The sequence below is a fragment of the Stegodyphus dumicola genome, chromosome 4, assembly GCF_044657685.1.
Source record: "Stegodyphus dumicola isolate Sdum_Otavi_A_Nest chromosome 4, ASM4465768v1".
NCBI classification, from domain to species: Eukaryota; Metazoa; Arthropoda; class Arachnida; order Araneae; family Eresidae; genus Stegodyphus; species Stegodyphus dumicola.
Genome location: NC_140771.1, coordinates 58,353,040 through 58,370,837, shown reverse-complemented (window position 1 = coordinate 58,370,837; position 17,798 = coordinate 58,353,040). Strand labels below are relative to the sequence as shown.

At 30.0% G+C, this 17,798-nt stretch overlaps 1 protein-coding gene across 4 annotated transcripts in view; it reads right to left on the bottom strand.

Annotated features, from left to right (window-relative positions):
• HDAC11 (Histone deacetylase 11) overlaps positions 1-17,798 on the bottom strand; it is a 49,692-nt gene that overhangs the window by 15,516 nt on the left and 16,378 nt on the right. For all 4 annotated transcript variants that reach the window (XR_015040676.1, XM_085814953.1, XM_085814951.1 and 1 more), the window contains exons 3-7: positions 16,763-16,863; positions 16,351-16,467; positions 8,080-8,262; positions 5,188-5,284; positions 1,639-1,708 (exon numbers count right to left, since the gene is read on the bottom strand). Coding sequence is in view for 3 of the 4 variants with exons in the window: in XM_085814953.1 (XP_085671079.1) it covers positions 1,639-1,708; positions 5,188-5,284; positions 8,080-8,262; positions 16,351-16,467; positions 16,763-16,863 (568 nt within the window). In the remaining variant the exon portion in view is untranslated. The remainder of the gene's footprint in view (positions 1-1,638; positions 1,709-5,187; positions 5,285-8,079; positions 8,263-16,350; positions 16,468-16,762; positions 16,864-17,798) is intronic.

Sequence of the window (17,798 nt, the reverse complement as noted above, 5' to 3'; positions counted from 1 at the left end):
TAAAATCTATATGCATTACTATTTACATTAACTGGAGAAGGAACACAAAATTTACTTTAAAAAAAAGGAATAAAATATTCTTGTAATAGTGATAAATGCCATGTTAAATACTGGTAAATATGGTGATTACAAAACTGGCAAATGTCACATTCAATTAACTATGATCTGCATAACCCACTCAAATAAGGTGAAAACTTGTTGACCATTTCTTTTGATACTACAAAAAGTATACATCTGCTAATAAATATAGTTCCATAATTTTTGTAACCTTATTTTTTAAAGTAAGTGATGGGATATGTACTGTTCATATAAAATTCATAAATTATGAAAACCAAATTCAACATCTCAGTTTCCAGATTTAAAATCAAGATGAATCTTAATTTCTGCTGATATGAACTAAAAGTGTAAAAAACACATGATGACAAGATTCACCAATGATATGAAGACTTTCCATCCTTCAATAGTAAATTCCCTCTTTCTGCTGAAGAAAGACCCCTTGCCCTGCAGTAAGTAATTAAACACTTTCTGGAGGATTCTAATTGTTTTAGCAGAATGCCAACAAATGCATTTGCATCATTTGAACTATATTACACTAATTTCTAGCATAACTGCACGTACAATATTTTACTTACAAAATCTTCGACTTTGAAGAACCTGACAATTATTAAACAACAGTAAAATATCACACCGATGGTCAGCATGTTAATTTTTAAGGGAGCAAAAGTTTAAAAATATGACACATAATACTTCCATTACCTAAGTATGGATAATTATCTAGTAAATATTACAAAACATTGGCATATTTTTCTAATACTCTGAGGTTTTAATTTGGTTGATGACTTATTTTTAAAAATATTTAAGATAGGAATCTTAAACACTTGGAAGTTAATCATTTAAAACTCGAAGTTAATCATTTAAACTCGTTTTATTAAAAAAAAACTTAACATTTAATTTTATTTATTAAAAGAAAACACTAGCTGAAAACTTTTCAGATTTTTAATTCTTTTAAATTTCAGAATTCAACTTAAAAATAATCTCACATTGATAATTTCTTTAATGATCATCATAGTTAATACAATCATTTTTATAACTATGTCAGAAATTGCACTTTTACATTTATAACAATACAATTTTACACTTATCAGAAGCAAATCTTATATTTTGCTTCTGATAATTTTACTATGATGTTCCACACAATTTCAGAACATTTTTTTATAATGTTATAATACTGTATCACACAATAAATAATTAAATTAAAAATTTTTCACTATTTAGATATGTTTTTCACTCTTTCACTATTATAAGTGATTTTTAAATGTGAATATAGTTGGTAGATATAAAAGAAAAGAAATACAGTAAAATGAAATTCAAACTGTATAACAATATTACATGGGATTTTTCAAAATATAATTTTAGCAACTTTTTACGTTTTCAATATCCAAAAAACTTTTTACAGCAGCTTTGAATATATTGAAAGATAAAGAATTATTCAGAAATGTTATGCATATTATGATACATTTTATGGCAAAGGTTTTAAAAGTTAAAATTTTAACTGCATTTAAATAACGACGAATAAAAATGCACACACACACACACAAAAATAAGCAGTCAAAAAAATTAATACGAAGTGCAACAAACTTTGACACTTTTTCTAAATATTCCGCATCTTCAGTCATATGTCTCAGTTCTACTTTTTTCCTTATAGCTCCTAAATTAGAAAAACTATTTAGGTATAAAATCATTACACAGTTAACAGAAAAATGTAAAAAGAAAAGTATATTTCATAATATTATTGATCCCCCCAAAGAAAACATGATTCCAAATGATTTCTTTAAAATACAAATGACAGGAAAATAAGGGAGATTTAGTCATGCCCTCAAAAAAAAAAAAAAAAAAAAAAAAAAAAAAAAAGATAGGTTCAATGATATTTTTTTTATTAACTAATCCACAGCTGACCTTAAGTTATTGAATGTTAGTGAAAACTAATTAGCTTGCTGGTGGTTTAGAGTTGTTAGGAAAGAGGGGGGTAAATTTTGAGCTCTTCTCTCCTTTGAGTTGCTTAAGGGAGGTATAATTTGCAACCAGTAAAGAAGCTTATTGATTTCATATATCATTAAGACTATTTAAAGCAAAATCACTTACCAATAGAAGCAATGAAAAGTTTATAATCTTACAAAAAATAAATTAAGTTATTAAATTAAAGCTTTTACAGTTTTTATGGTACATTAATTTAATAAGTTTATGGTATATTAATTTAATAAATAAACTGTAATTAGAAGTACAAAAATCTTAAGACTGATTTATGCTATTTTCTGCCTCCTAAAAAACAAATATTTTGATACAGTCAAAAGTCCAGACTTGTCGGAACTTCGGCGATTCCGGATTATACATCATCAGTTTATTAATCTGGTAAAATGGCATGCAGAAATTATAAAATTAAAAATATGAAACTGTAATTTATGAAATAAAGGGTATCAAAATTTACAAAAAAAAAAAGCTTAATATTTATTTGTTTACTTTATTAAACATTTCTTGCACGCATGAGTAATTCAATGCACGCATGCGTAAAGCATACATTACGCATAGTCGAAATTAGAAAATTGCAACCAGAAAACTATTTGATTTGTATTCGTGATATTTATAATGACGAGGAATTTGATTTAAATCATATCAAAGACGGAGTACATCAAGATGAAATACTACATCTAGTAAGGAATTATAAGCCGAATAAAATAAAAACATCTACCCTGAAGATAAGGATAGTGCTGACAGATCAACTTCCAGTTCATTGTGTGCCACGACGTTCCCCCCCCCCAACTGTGCAGAGCAGCGTGAAATTGATAAACATATTTCGGAATGGTTAGAGAAACAAAGGAGCCTTTATCCATTTTTTTGCAGCAATTCCATTTTTTGTTTGATGGACATCAAAACATGCTTTCCCTTTGTAGGTCCTTTGGCAGCTCCAGCATGGGAAATTCTATTTAACGTAATCGAAAGTTCCAACTTACTTTTATAAAATTGCTCTAACTGTCTGCAAAAAATAATAAGCTGGATCAAATTCGAAGATTAAGGAACAACGCAATCTGTTAACATTAACTGAAATAGATAATTAGGCAATTTTAGCTTAGCTTATACCGTCCGTTATACATTAAACGCGTATGCGTAAAGGTATTACACGCGTTATGCGGATGCATTGGTGCATGAAAGTTTGTAGCATTGAGGTCTGGATTATAGATCATTCCGGTTTATGGGTGTCCGGAGTAACGACTTTTGACTGTATTCTTAAAAAGCAAATGAAACAAAAATTTTATTTAGAAAATGATTTTATAATTCATAAGAAATTTGCTTCAAGCATTTATTTATAAACTTTTCTTTTCTCCCCACAACTTTTTCTTCCCATTTTTTGCTAATCAATCAAGGATATTTCAGACATCTTCCAACTGTATTATTTTTCTACCTTTTAAAACTAAAATTTGCCAAGTTTGAATAACTTAATAATCAACTTCAATGAAATATTAATTGTTATGAAAATCATCAGCTCTAAAAATATAGTTATTTAATAATTTCATTGCAGATCATTTGAGCAAATACCAAGATATAAAAAATTCAGAGAAAATGGCAGAATTCGCTTACAAGATATTATAAACAGTCAGTCAAACGATGCAATTCTTTACTACTAGAGAAATATTAGGATTTGACTCATATTTTTAAAATGTATTACTTAACCTCTTAATGCACTCAACCATCTTAAATTGAGTACAATGAAATAAATTATTTCTGTGTGTCCAAGTAATCACATTAAAGATTTTTAGTCCAAAGGGGCAGTTTACCCTGAAGAACTATTAATTTCGTTTTGGCATTTTGCATCAAAAACGGAAAAAGGCTGTATCACTTTTCAAATCGTTCCACCATATATTATTGCCCTTTGTTATATTTCAAGAAATTAAATGATGAAGGATCTGCATAAACATATGTATGCTTCTCACATTGTGTTAAAACAACAGTACCAGATGCTGTACTGTTATTTGAATGCTGTACTATTATTGTGTTAAAACAACAGTACAGCATTCAAAATTTGAATAACATAATCTTCCATAGAATATGGGCATGTGGAAGCCCTAATTTGTATTTTAAATTTGTTTTATTATCGATTTCAGATTTTGTAACACTTCAACAAATTTTTGATTAAAAAAATAAACGATTTCAAAGCAAAAAATGGCAACACTGTTCAAAAAAAAAAATTTAGCGTGCCAGACTCTGTATCGGAAAATTTTAATTTATTTTTTATTTATTTCTTTCAGATATGACTAGAGAAGAATATATCTACTACAGTTTTGCGCTTAAAGACAGAGGTTGAGTTGAAATACAGAATAAAATAATTGGTGGGATAAAAGAGACCACTTTCTGAATTTTTATTGGTGCATTAAGGAGTTAATGAATAGAGCTACGCTCTATATGAGAGTTATTCTTAAGTAATATTCCTAAGTTGTAGACATTATTTCATACTAATATTATTTTTAACACATGTATACAATATAAGTTAATACTGCCAATAGTACAATCCATGTCTTTTTGTGATACCTGAAAACAATGTTATTCTTTTTGACAGATTAAAAGCATGTTTCATAATGATAGAAAAAAACATATCTGTAAACCAAACATATCTATAAACCAAAACAAGCTAAAAAGCACTATTAACAGTTAGTTATGTAATACCATTGTAAATACCTAAATGAAATAATGATGCACATAATTTTAAGCCAAAAAAATCACAACTTATAAAACAAATGCATAATATGCATATTTTTTTTTAATTTTAGGATACATAAATTATGAAATAGCAGCATTTGTAAGCCTCAGCTGAATAAGTAATTGATTAATATTATTTATATATAAATTAGGCAAGTAATTTAACAAATATTAACAAAAGTAAAGTTTAACTAATGTTTTTACATAGATTTCCGTTTATACATTATGAATAAATTATATCTGCATGTGGTAACTAACATATTCATCATTCATTATTATGAACAAAAGTTACAAACTATTACCATTAGCAATAAATATCTTCAGACACAAAATCCTGATTAAAAAAAGTTTTAACAAATTATATAATAAAGTTGAAAAGGTGCAGAACAATATTTATATAATTTACATTTACTATTTTAAAATAAATATTATAGTTACCTTTAGCATATTCATCATGGGGATATATTCCATGGTTATATACATCAAATATATAAACTCTGTCATCGCCCATAAAATCCCGTTCATGACCATTACCCTACAAAATACATATAGAAAAAGTTCAGACAATTTTGAAAAACTGGGGTCAGTCAAAATGGCTAAAGTTAATTAAAGTTGAATTTTAGTAGGTTTTCATAAAACTACTTTCTAAATGATCTTAGATATGTTAGATCTAAATGATCTAACTTAACAAATTAATCTATGCTTTAATTCAAAACCATTTCTGGTCACAATGTGAATATCTTAACTTCATGTCCATGCTTGTACTGTTTGTTAATCTATCGGATTTTAATTTGAGGTGGCCAAGAATCAGAAAAAGGAATTTATGTAATGTAAGTGAAGGCAATATTACAATGAATGAATATCAAACAGTATCTTTTTAACTACAAATGTATTTTTGCTACTTGAATATTAGCAAGTGCCGACTAGTACACCACAAATAATCCATTGCCACCTTTTAGCAATGAAATATACCCCTCTCAGGTTCATCAATTTTTTTTTAACTGAAAATAACATCAGATTGTTATTCTCTGCAGTTTGTATCTGCCTTCATAAGAAATCTCTTAAATAAGCAGGCAAGTAACTTACCTTGAACCAATTTCCAATTCTTACCCTAATATTTGTTGGCTGTTGCTGGCATTACATTATTATTAAATATTCTCCACTTTGTTTTGCCAAAAACTCTCAAGTGTTCCAACTTTCACTGCATGAGAGCTGGAATACTTGCAACTTTTTTTTTTTTTTTCAAATATTAAATACAAATCATGTCTGCAGCTTTTATGTTAGCTTGCAAATCATGTCTGCATCTGTTTCATTTCTCAACAACATACAATGCAAAATGAAGTAAAAGTTAATGAAATGGACAAATGTCCTAAGGACTTTCTGCACAGAAAGGGATATAAAAAACAATCACACATTTCTTGCCCCAACGAAATTGATGTTGAAATAAAAAAATAAACCATCCCTGTTATTTCTGCCTTAGCAGAAAAAAGAAAGAAAATTATGAAAATCTCATCTTTCAAAAAGAGTATGAAACAGTTTCTAGCATTACTGAATGTTCTCAAGAATCACAGTGAAGGGTGACATTTTGTAATGTATTAGTGGGTGACAGCTAACACCCAAATACTTCATTTTCTCCAGGGAAACTAAGGAAGAAGGCTCGGTTTTACCTAAAAAAAAACTACACAACTGCACATTTCACTTGCATTGTGTTAATTCACAGCATATCTATCTATAACAGTGTTTCTCAATCGCCGGTCCGCAAGAAATATTTGCCGGTTATTTTTGTCTTCATGATTTATTTATGAGAAAAAACTGCGCCAATGGGTCGAATTATTAAACTTACTGGTCTGTGAGAACTTACCGAAATATTTTACCTGTCCTTGAAGTAAATCCAGTTGAGGAACACATCTACAATACATGGAATAATATATCGCAGAACCAGAAAATGTCATTGTTAGGGAGAGGAATATAATGATGGTTGATATACTGGGGAACACAAAATAGCTAGAGCTTTCACTTTAAAATCACTTTTACAATCTGTATGAAAGTATGTATTGATGCTTTCAACAAAAATTTACTTAAACAACTGAAAATTAGTGCTGTAAATATCAGAAAGCAATAAAAAAATCAGAATTTTGTTTGCATTAATTTTAGAAACAGTATTAAACGTATATTAAAAAAATTATATAAATTAAATGTATATTGCTCTCATTTTTTCCTTTGGGAGTTTATTAAAACCAATTGATACTATACATAATACATATTCAATTTTTTCAAAAGCAACAATTTATACAGTACAAAGTCCGTAATCCAGACTCGCCGGGACTTCGGCGATTCTGGATTAGGGTTTTTTTTCAGATTATAGATCATCAATTAAAATCTGGTAAGATGGCATGCAGAAATTATACAATTAAAAATATGAAACCGTAATTTATGAAATAAAGAACAATTATGATCTAAAGGGTATCAAAATTTACAAAAAAAAGCTTAATATTTATTTGCTTACTTTATTAAACATTTCTTTCAATGTAAGTTGTATAAGTTGCTTCATTTTTTGTGCTAATACTTTCTCTTTAATTCTATAAACAGACATAATTTCTTGTTCAGTTCCCCTGTTCAAGTCCTGTAATCGCTGTATTGAGAATACCAACTAACTTGTTAATCGAAATTTTTTCGTTTTCAATAATACTGTCACTTTCTTCACTATCGGAAGCGGTATTTTCTGGATCTACAACCATACTACAGATTTCACCGTCCTTTCCTAATAGATTGATAATTGGGGCATTGTCGTCGCAATGAAAAACTTCTGTTATATCATCTTTATTTATTACCGCTTCTCCACATTCCTTTACAAAATCCAATAACTGGAAAATTTCACCTTTAGTTCACAATGTCCGAAAATTTTCAAATTCGAGGCTATCATCTTCATCGTCCTCACCATGAAACATGGTAGCTGGCCATAAATTATGCCAAGCATTTTTTAACATATGAAACATGGTAGCTGGCCATAAATTATGCCAAGCATTTTTTAACATATCTGGAGACACATCCTCCCAACACGCATGCGTAAAGCATATAAAAAAAAAAAAAAAAAATTGTGGCTTCGAGGTCCGGATTATAGATCATTCTGGGTAATGGATGTCAAGATTACAGACTTTGTACGGTATTCAAGTCTAAAAACTCCTGAATTTCACTTTTAAAATGACAATATAATACTTTCAAAATTATTAATAATTTAATTAACTTGATATTGCTATTTTAGCTCAAAAGAACTTATTTCATTTCATAAAAAGAACTTTCTCCTTAATATAAAATCAAGAAAAATCAAACCTGATGTGCATCCAGGTCAACTATCATAACTTTACAAATGTGACTGTAATGCATAAATAAAAATTTTATACAGAGCGTTATATCAGCATAAGCACAAAATCCTCCGCCTTGTTCTGATGAACAATGATGAAATCCTCCTCCTATATTCAAAGCCCACTTTCGTTCAAGAGCCAATTTTCCAGCCTATGCAAAATAATATATATATATATATATATAAAATAAAAAAAAAGATGATGAACAAATTTTTCATACAATTTTAATTGTTTTAATTATGAAAAACAATACTCTGTCAAGAAAAAAATTACCAATGACATAACGAACATAAAATAAAGATCAATAAAAGATCATAAGATAAGGAAAATGAAAATGCATAAGTATTAAACTCAATAACAGAGATTGTAATGCAATCACTATTAACCCTACGAGCATTATGGGTTTAGGCCTGAAATTTGAATGTTCCTCAAAATGTCATGAATGAATGGTTTTTCTTTATTAAATAAACGAAGCTTTCACTTTGTACGTCAGTCCTTTTCTTCCAACATACATATAACCTGAAACTGGTCCATTAAACACTGGCAGAAATTTTCAAATGTAATGAATATGAAAGCCATAATTTGATATGGAATTTTCCATCCATAATACTAAGAGGGTTAATGCCACTTAAACACATACAAGGTGTGCCTGAAAAGTTGGGTGAATGGTCTCAGAGAATAAAGGAAACAAGAGTTACAAGTAAAATACTTTACGGTCTTAAGCACCATAGCAACCATTAGCTGGCCTAGTAAGCACCATTAGCTACAACTCACTTCGGCTGTGAAGACTGTCAGCAAACGTTTTGTGTGGAATCGCTTGAAGCAACATAATCATGTGTTGCTAGATATCTACAACGTTTATGAAGCGTAAGCCTTTTAGGGCAAATTTAAAGTGGTGATGGGGGGGGGGACAAAAAGAAGTGTGCAATATGCAGGGTGCTGAAGAACAGTCACCTCGTGTTGAGCATGCAGATCACAGTATGCATACAGGTCTGGTACAGTTCTAGCTGAAACTGCTGAATGCATTGCAGCAACATTTTCAAAATTAACTCATAAACTCTGCATTGACAGATTGACCTTTGGGTAGAAATTCATGATGGATCAATTCCTTGTTGTCAGAAAAAAGTGATCAATATCGTCTTAATCTTTAATTTTTTTTTTTTTCGGAAGAGTGGGAAGACGATGAACATCATGCTTTTGACTGTCATTTTTACTTCAGATTGTATTGGTAGTGTGATAAACATCCTGTTTGACAAAACTTCAGGTTCATGTTAAAGAATTTCCTTTTCTCATATGAACATTACCCCCAGTGTTTGCTATAAATGTCAGAAAAAGGAATAAAAAAAAAAAGAGTCATCAATGATACCCCCCTTTGAGCGTTTTCCGTGGATGCAGTTGGAAAATGTAAAAAAAGGGTGTTTGTCTGAAAAATGCCTGAGGAGTAAGTCACATCATGCAATGGAAAAGCTGTTGTCTTTCCCCTTCTGTGATTGAGCTGTTATATTACTTTTATTTAACCAAGAAAATTGTCATAAGTTTCAAAATAAATACTTAACAAAAGACAAGTGGTCTTAATTTTTTCATCACGGAATTTGGCACATTACAGCTAAAAATTTATTGGTGGCAGCAGTGTAAATATGAAATCCATGGAAGCAGACTGCAGAAGTCAGTCTGGATAAACAGGAATGTAAGGCTCTTTAATACAGATAATCTTTAAGTTGCTGGACTATCTCGTGTCCAAAACTATTTCAAGCAGGAAAGTGTAAAAATTTTATTTGTTTAAGAAGTGGACTGTCAGGCTCTTGAATATAGCTCATTTTTAAGTTGTGGGACAGTCAATGTCCAAAGATCATCAGCATCTTATGGGACTGTTCAGTGTCTAAAAATATTTCAAGTAGGAAAATGTAAAAATTTCATCTGTTTAAGAAGCGGATTGTCAGGATTCTGACAACACAGCTCATCTTTAAGTTTGTAGGACAGCCAATGTCCAAAGATTATCAACATCTAGTGGGACCATTCCATATTCGAAAATATTTCAAGTGTAAAAATTTCATCTGTTTAGGAAGTAGCTACAAAAAGTGGTTTTTTGGGGACCATCAGTGTCCACAAAGTCACACGCCTTGAAGTGTAAAGTGTTTCGTGTGATTGTGCTCAAATATCCGGACCTTCCACGCCCACAAAAATCTTCTAATTAACAGATTCTTCATATTCCAAGCATCAACCAGTGCACCAAGTCTATCCAGGTGGTTAAGCACCTTGGATTTTTATATTGACGCAGTCAGTTTAATTATTTTTAATTATTTTTTGTAATTAAATTCATACAAGTTCATGTAACTGTTTTTTTAGTCCACATTGTTTTTATAAAGCTTAAAGAAATGTGATGCTTTGCTTTTGTATTTCAAATAAGAAAACACAAATTTTAGAACCTGAATTTGTGTTAATATATCTTTTAACCCTGCAATGGAGGAGCCGGCGTACAGAGTACGCCAATGCCATCTTTTGAGCTGTAATTTTTAGACAACAACTTGAGCTTCCCTTCCTCAACCCTCCTAGAAACATTCCATGAGTGCAGTGCATCTGGTATTTCTGGTCAGTCTGATTTTCGTCTTCCTTCCGAAAGCAGTTTTTGTGAACATGTCGTGTTAGCAAATGCAGTACGCCGCTCCTCCAAGTATGTACAGAAAGAATATTGTACCTCCTGAACATTATTTGCGCATTTTAGAAGAAGTCTCGGTTGATGAAGACTCCAGCAATTTGTATAACGCATCTGATGTCGATGAATCAGAAGTCATCGAACATTCTGATCATGAAAGTGACTCAGAAATTGAGGGAAATGTTTCTAAATGTCCTTATTTTCCTTCCTCAAACCTATTCCCAACAAATGACAATTTTAGGGATATTGAAAATGACATGAGTGATTTAAAATATGAGGACGTTTTTGTAAAAACAATTTACAAAAAGAAGAAAAGGGAACTTATAAATGGAATAAAGTTCCCCTCAATTCGCCAGAACACCTCGAAAAAATTTGATGAAAAAAATATTCCCAAGTGCCAAAACTTGTGATGATATAAATGATCAGCTTTGTGCTTTCCGGAAAATCACAAATACAAGCATGATTGATGCTATCGTACAATATACAAATATTTATCTCAAATGTAACAGGACTCCTGATGATCTCCAAAACATCTCAAAGAGAAGCATGTATGATACGAATACAGCAGAAATGATGGCCTTTTTAGGAATTTTATTCTTATTAGGGTGCAAAAAGAAATGTCAAAACTCAATTTGAAGGAAGCATGGGCAAAAGACGGTATGGAATTGAAATTTTGCAAGGGATCATGGGTCTCAAGCGATTCAGAAACCTGTGTGCTGCTATTAAGATTCGATGATAAAAGCACAAGGTATGTGCGAAGAAAAACTGATAAGCTTGCTGCACTAAGAGAATTTTTTGAATATTTCAATTAGAACTGTCAAAAACTGGTGAAAACTTTTATACACCAGGTGACGAACTCACAATCGACAAGAAGCTGGAGCCTTTTCGCGGGAGATGCTCACCTCACAAACGTTTTTTACATTGAAGCTTGAAATTTATTGTGGCAATCAACCCCCAGAACCTTACAAGGCTTTTAATTCAAGTATTGACATTGTCAAAAGGCTAATTGGTGCATACGAAGTTTCCAACCGTAACCTGATGACCAATAATTGGTATGCAAGCTACACACTAGCTCAATATCTTCTTAACAAAGGTATAATAACTCTTGTGGGCACGCTGAAAAAAATAAAAAGGAAATTCCAAATCAATTCCAGCCATCAAAAACAAGAGAAGTCAGTAATTCAGAGAAATAAATGTTCTATGTCAGTACACTAAGTACTTTGCCCCTTTCTGCACGCCAAACACCTAAACATTGCATGCATTTACTACAGCAATACTCCTGCTACTAAGTCATATACGTAAAGCGATTAACCCTTAGGGTATGGATTTATTTGAAAAAATTCTTCTGTTGATTTTTCACAAACAACATTCACTGAAGTATTGGAAGAAACTTACTCTTATAACTGATACCAATCACTTTTGTCATAAACAAGAATGTACATGTTTAATTTTTTCCTAGTTTGAATGACGATTAAGATTCATCATCCACAACTTAGGCAAAACAAGTGCATGACAAGTCTAAGTCGTCAAACATACCCAAAGGGTTAATAACAAGTTTTCTCATTGCAAGCAAGTAAACCCAGGTCTCCAACTATGAATAGGCTCATTCATATATGGCAGCAAATATGTTAAAGAATAAAAGTTCTTACATACTAATTGATGGCTTAAACATATTTAAAGATTTCTAACTGATGTACAGTTTTCATCACCAAACAATAAATATTTTTATTCCCCATTTTTAATAACTCCATATAAACTGCACACGGTCACTCTAATCATTGTTTACTTCCATGCAAGTATCAATTAGTAATTGTGTATTTTCATATAATATTTGAGGCACCTTGTTAAGATAATAATTTGAATAATAAAAATTATGGTTCTTACACAGGTAAAGAAAATGAAATCATGCGACTCTTTGAAAATGATGAGCTACTATTGAATATCTAATAATGAGCTAGTTTTCATTAAATAAATTTGTATATGAAGAAACACAGCATTTTATGAAATGCAATACTATAAATTTTGATAAATTGTGAGAATTGTGCGAGATTACGCTTCTTGTGAACGCTAAATAAAATTTAATTTGAGTTTCTATTTATGTAAGTTTTAGTTTCTAATGAAAAATTTAATAACATCACATGAAATTTCTATTAATAACAGGATATACAAACACTAATACAGCAGTAATTGTTTAATAAAAGAATTTCTAGTATCAAATAAAAAAGTACATTTTAATCATTAATCACCTACTGAGGAATATATTTTTTTCAGGTTTTCATTTCAGAAAATTGATCAATCATATCTTTGCAATTTAACTATTTAAAGGTTTCTTCTTCCACAGCAAGCTTTCAGCCTTTCCTGTATAACTGAATTTCTTAAAATAATTCTTCATTTATTTTAAAACAGAGAAAAGTAAGTAATAATGTAGTATGTGATCTACAGCTTTTGGTTAGTTATTTATTTTTTAGATGGAATGACTAACATTGGCTTTTGTTTTAATCATTTCTTTTTACAGTTTCCTGCTGCTTCCCCTCCCCCCAATGAAAACAGATCACTGCATACATGACAAGAACTACAGCATGCACACACACACGAAAAAAAAAAAAATACAGATTTCTTAGAAGCAGGAACCAATTCAATTTATTACTGATGTTCCTTGCTTTTTTAATTTTATAGGTTGTATTATGACACTCTTAATGTGCCACCATTCTGAAAATGACAGTTGTCTTCACCTAGGTGAATGTGGTTCAGTACACAATGTCAAAATCAATGACCAAAAATTGAACCATCAAGAAAGCTAAACAATATCAGTTAATTTGTAATACCAAGAAATATTTTCAAGCTAAACAAAACAGAAAAAGGTCTTCCAGATTTTTTTTTAAATTAAAGAAGCATATATGTATTTGTAAGGGATCAATTAGCTCATCACAGGGATAAAGAGAAAGGGCTAGCTCATTTCTTTGTTCGACTCCTCGCCGACACGAAACTGTAGTTTCATTCAGCTGCGAGACGATTTTCTAGAGGTTACATATCCCAAATTAATTTTAATCATATATATATATCTGTTTTCAAATAATGTATATATTTAAAATAATTTATATATATGTAATTTTAGTCAGTTTTTATTTTAAATTCTACATTGTAAAGTACCGTTTACGTAATATGGTTTTTTGCGCTGTAGTAACTAGCCGTAGCACTTACAGAAGTACAAAAGGATGAGATATTTTATTTCATGGTACCAAAGGATCCAAATGAGGTTTTGCTTTTGATGATGGATACACAAATGTCAAAGACAAGATTCTATTAATGCGAAGAGCGGAAAAATCTGCAGCGAACATTTTCTATGCAGTGTTTATGAAGATGATATGAAAAATCGCTTGTTTGGATAGCCACAAAAAGAAACTGTTGAAATGGAATGCTGTACCGAAAGTAAATTATGATGAAAACAATAAATTGAAATTGATGATGACAATAATAAATCAAATTTTAATGATTTTGAAATAAAACTCACAAATGAAAATGTAGATATTCCTGAATGCCCTAAGTTTAAGGATAAGCAAGAATGCATTGATAATTTGAAGAACAAAATAATATCCTTAAAAAATTGTATTAAAGTATTGAAAAATAGAGAAAAGAAAAATTTTAGAATGTTTGTTCAGCAGCAAAGAAGGTGGACGACATCTAAATCTCAAATAGCGAAATTTTGGGGGGGGGGAAGCACAAATCGGAGAATTTGAAAAAATGTCTAAAGCCTATTTTTATAAAGACGCAGATTAATGTATTACTGAAAAAGAAGGAAAAAATCAGGTGGACTAGTGAAGATATTTCACATTGTATTGTCATAAGAGCTCTGTCATCTTAAAGCTATGATTTTTGGAAAGAAAAAAAATTAAGAAAAAAACTGGAATATCTTTACCTAGTATTAGCAAATTAAAGAAATGGTGCATTAAATTTTAGTGTAGTCCAAGAATTCAAAGTGATGTTCTTACTCTAAAGAAGGAAAGAGGCGAATATTTGTATTCTGTAGAAAAAATATGCGTTCTCAGTTTCGACGAAATGCATATAGATTGAAAACTCTGCTATGACTTTAAACTGGACCAAGTTCTCGGTTCTTTTCAAAACATGCGGTTTGTTTTAATCAGAGGTCTCATTTCGCGCTCTGCCTCAAATTACTGAGAAACCACATTTTAGATAAAGGATTTGTTTTAGAAGATGGAACTGTTTTAAATTTTGTTATTATTAAAGAGGTTTTAAATAGAGATTGAGAAGAAATCATATTCTGTCACAAACTAAAACCGAATTATTTAATGGTCAAGGGAAACGAGAGACAAAAAGTCGCTCTAGAGAAAACATTATTTTCAAAAAGTATCGCAAAATGTATACTCCACCCCACAGGAAATCAAAAAGCATCTGACTTCCACGAGTTAATCGATAATAACTTCGGTATTATGAATAGTATCAACAAGAATAACAAGTATTTACCAAACTAATTTTGTTAAGTACTCATTGTATCCTTTGTAACTAATTATTGATTAGATTTTGTGCTAGATTAGCATTCTAGATAAAATATAATAGTATAAAACATTAAAGTAATTGCCATAAAAAGACTTGCTTCCTTTACTCACACTTTTGAAAAATTAAATAACTGTATTAGGTACTCTGAGTAAAGCTATTTTGTCAAAATTAAGGTAATAATCTTACATACATTTATTTAATTGTAATATAGATATAAGTATAAATTACAAAATTATTTTAAAAAATTATTATATTGAATCGGAAGAGAATTATAACAATGTAAAATTTACAATTAGGCAAAAAATCAAATGTAGGTTAGCAGAAATGTTGCCATATATGTCATATATGTTTAAAACTATGTCAATGTAAAATTTTTTTTTGAGTAAATTTAAATAGCTGCTATTATAGTTATCTTAGAAGCAGTATAAAAATTCTCTCAGTTAACTTGCAAATAAAGAAATGATTAGAAATAAACGTGCATTAAATAAAAAAACCTGAAAATAAAAATTGAAAAAACCCACGGAACTTTATGTTAAAAGAGTAGCACATTTTATCTATTATTTTAAAATTGAGTAAGTATTATTAAATTATTATTAAATTTTTAATGGTTCAGTCTAAAATGCATAAAGCAGTAACATTGTCTCTTCCTAATTATAGCTATCTTTTACACACAGCTCATTTCAAACGCTGGTTCAAAAACGTTAATTTTCAAGCTGTGAATTGCATCTGCACGCTCAGTGTCATCATGACTACGTCATCACTTCTCACTTTCTGCTTCAGGGGGAAAAGCTCTATGAGTTAGCCCTTCTCTTCTAAGTCCTGGCTCATCATATAGTGAGAACACCAATGATCACTTTTGTATTTTTGACAAAAATACCTGAAGTACCTCCGAAATTGGCAGTTAAAAATGATCTGTTAATTAATGAAACATGTACCAAAGAAATTTATATACATATGAATGTACTTTCAATTAATTTACAATGTAAATAATTGAGAAATTTATACAGAATTTTTTTAATCAATAAGTTAAAAATAATTTTAAAAAATGCTCAGAAGAAAATCAATTCTTACTAATATTGTCCCTCCAGTATGATAACGAAATGGCCTTAATACTCTTCGCTGTACCAAACTATTTGGCATGGCAGCAACACATGGTACTTCTGTTATCCTAGCTACATTAACACTCCACTAAAAACAAACAAAATTATTTTCAATAGTTTTTACAAACAGCATGAAGAGGAAATGTGATTGTTAAAGTGCACCTCTGGGTGCTAGCTAATATCCAAATAGTGAAAAATTTACTTTGTCTTTCTTAAATGAATTACATTATATTAATAATAAATATCCCATGATTATGATAACATAGCATAAATCTAAAAATTAATAAAATGAGAAGATTTCATTAATTATGACAACACTTGAAATAAATTATTAATACGTAACATGGATTAATTTCAGGGAACATTACAAAAGCAAGACGTACCTTAAGTTTATCTAAATAAGATTTAGGATGAACCACTAACAAAACTTCATCACTAGCCTCAAGTGGTTTAACCACAGTATTTTTATTCACAATGCCAGCCTCTGAAAAAAAATTTGAAATATCAAAATTTTTAATTTTGTTAACATGCACAAAAAGATTTAAAATATCATGAAATGAAATGCATTATCCACAGATGGAAATCATATCAAAGCAATAAAAAGGAAATTTTAATATAATACAGGATTTTGAGTATTACAATACAACAAACATAAGAATGACAAATTACTGAATTTTAATGCTTTTAAAGATACTCAAAAAATTATTAACAAATAGAAGTCAGTATTTTAAATATTTTAGAATGTTCTATGAAAAATAATTAAAATATGGCAGTTATACTGTAATTGACACTGGTAGCTCTGTTACAATAAACTACCAATAACAATTCCTTGCTGTTGTAAAATAATTAATTCTAGCCATCTTCAGATATTTGCAGGTCCATTTATGCCTTGACTATCCATATTTTTTCTTTTCAACAACCATTGCTTCCAATATCTTTATTCTGAATCTGAGATTTATCAAGGAAGAGAACAGAAAATGCCAAGTTTATCAAGATTATTTTAATCATAAATACTGTATTCCCATGCAACTAAATTATATATCATTAAAGAAAGACTATCAAGAAACTTATAAATTTAGATAAATCTATAATAATAGAAGTAGGACATTGATTTGGAGATAGTTGGATCACATTTAAAACAGCTAAATGATTTATTTATTGTGCCAGGACAGATCTAACATCCATCAAAATTTGCCCTAAAACTGAGACTTTCAAAGATGATGTAACACGTAGCTTTGAAAGCTAACACCTTTGAAAGTTACATCATCTTTGAAAGGTAGCACATGGTAGCAGAAGATAGGGGGCCAGGGGGGAAATGATGATTAAAAAGAATTTATTTACAAAGAGAAAAATGAGACAAAGCTGCCAAATTAGCCATAATGACACCAGTATTTTTTATTATAAATATTATTTATTTAT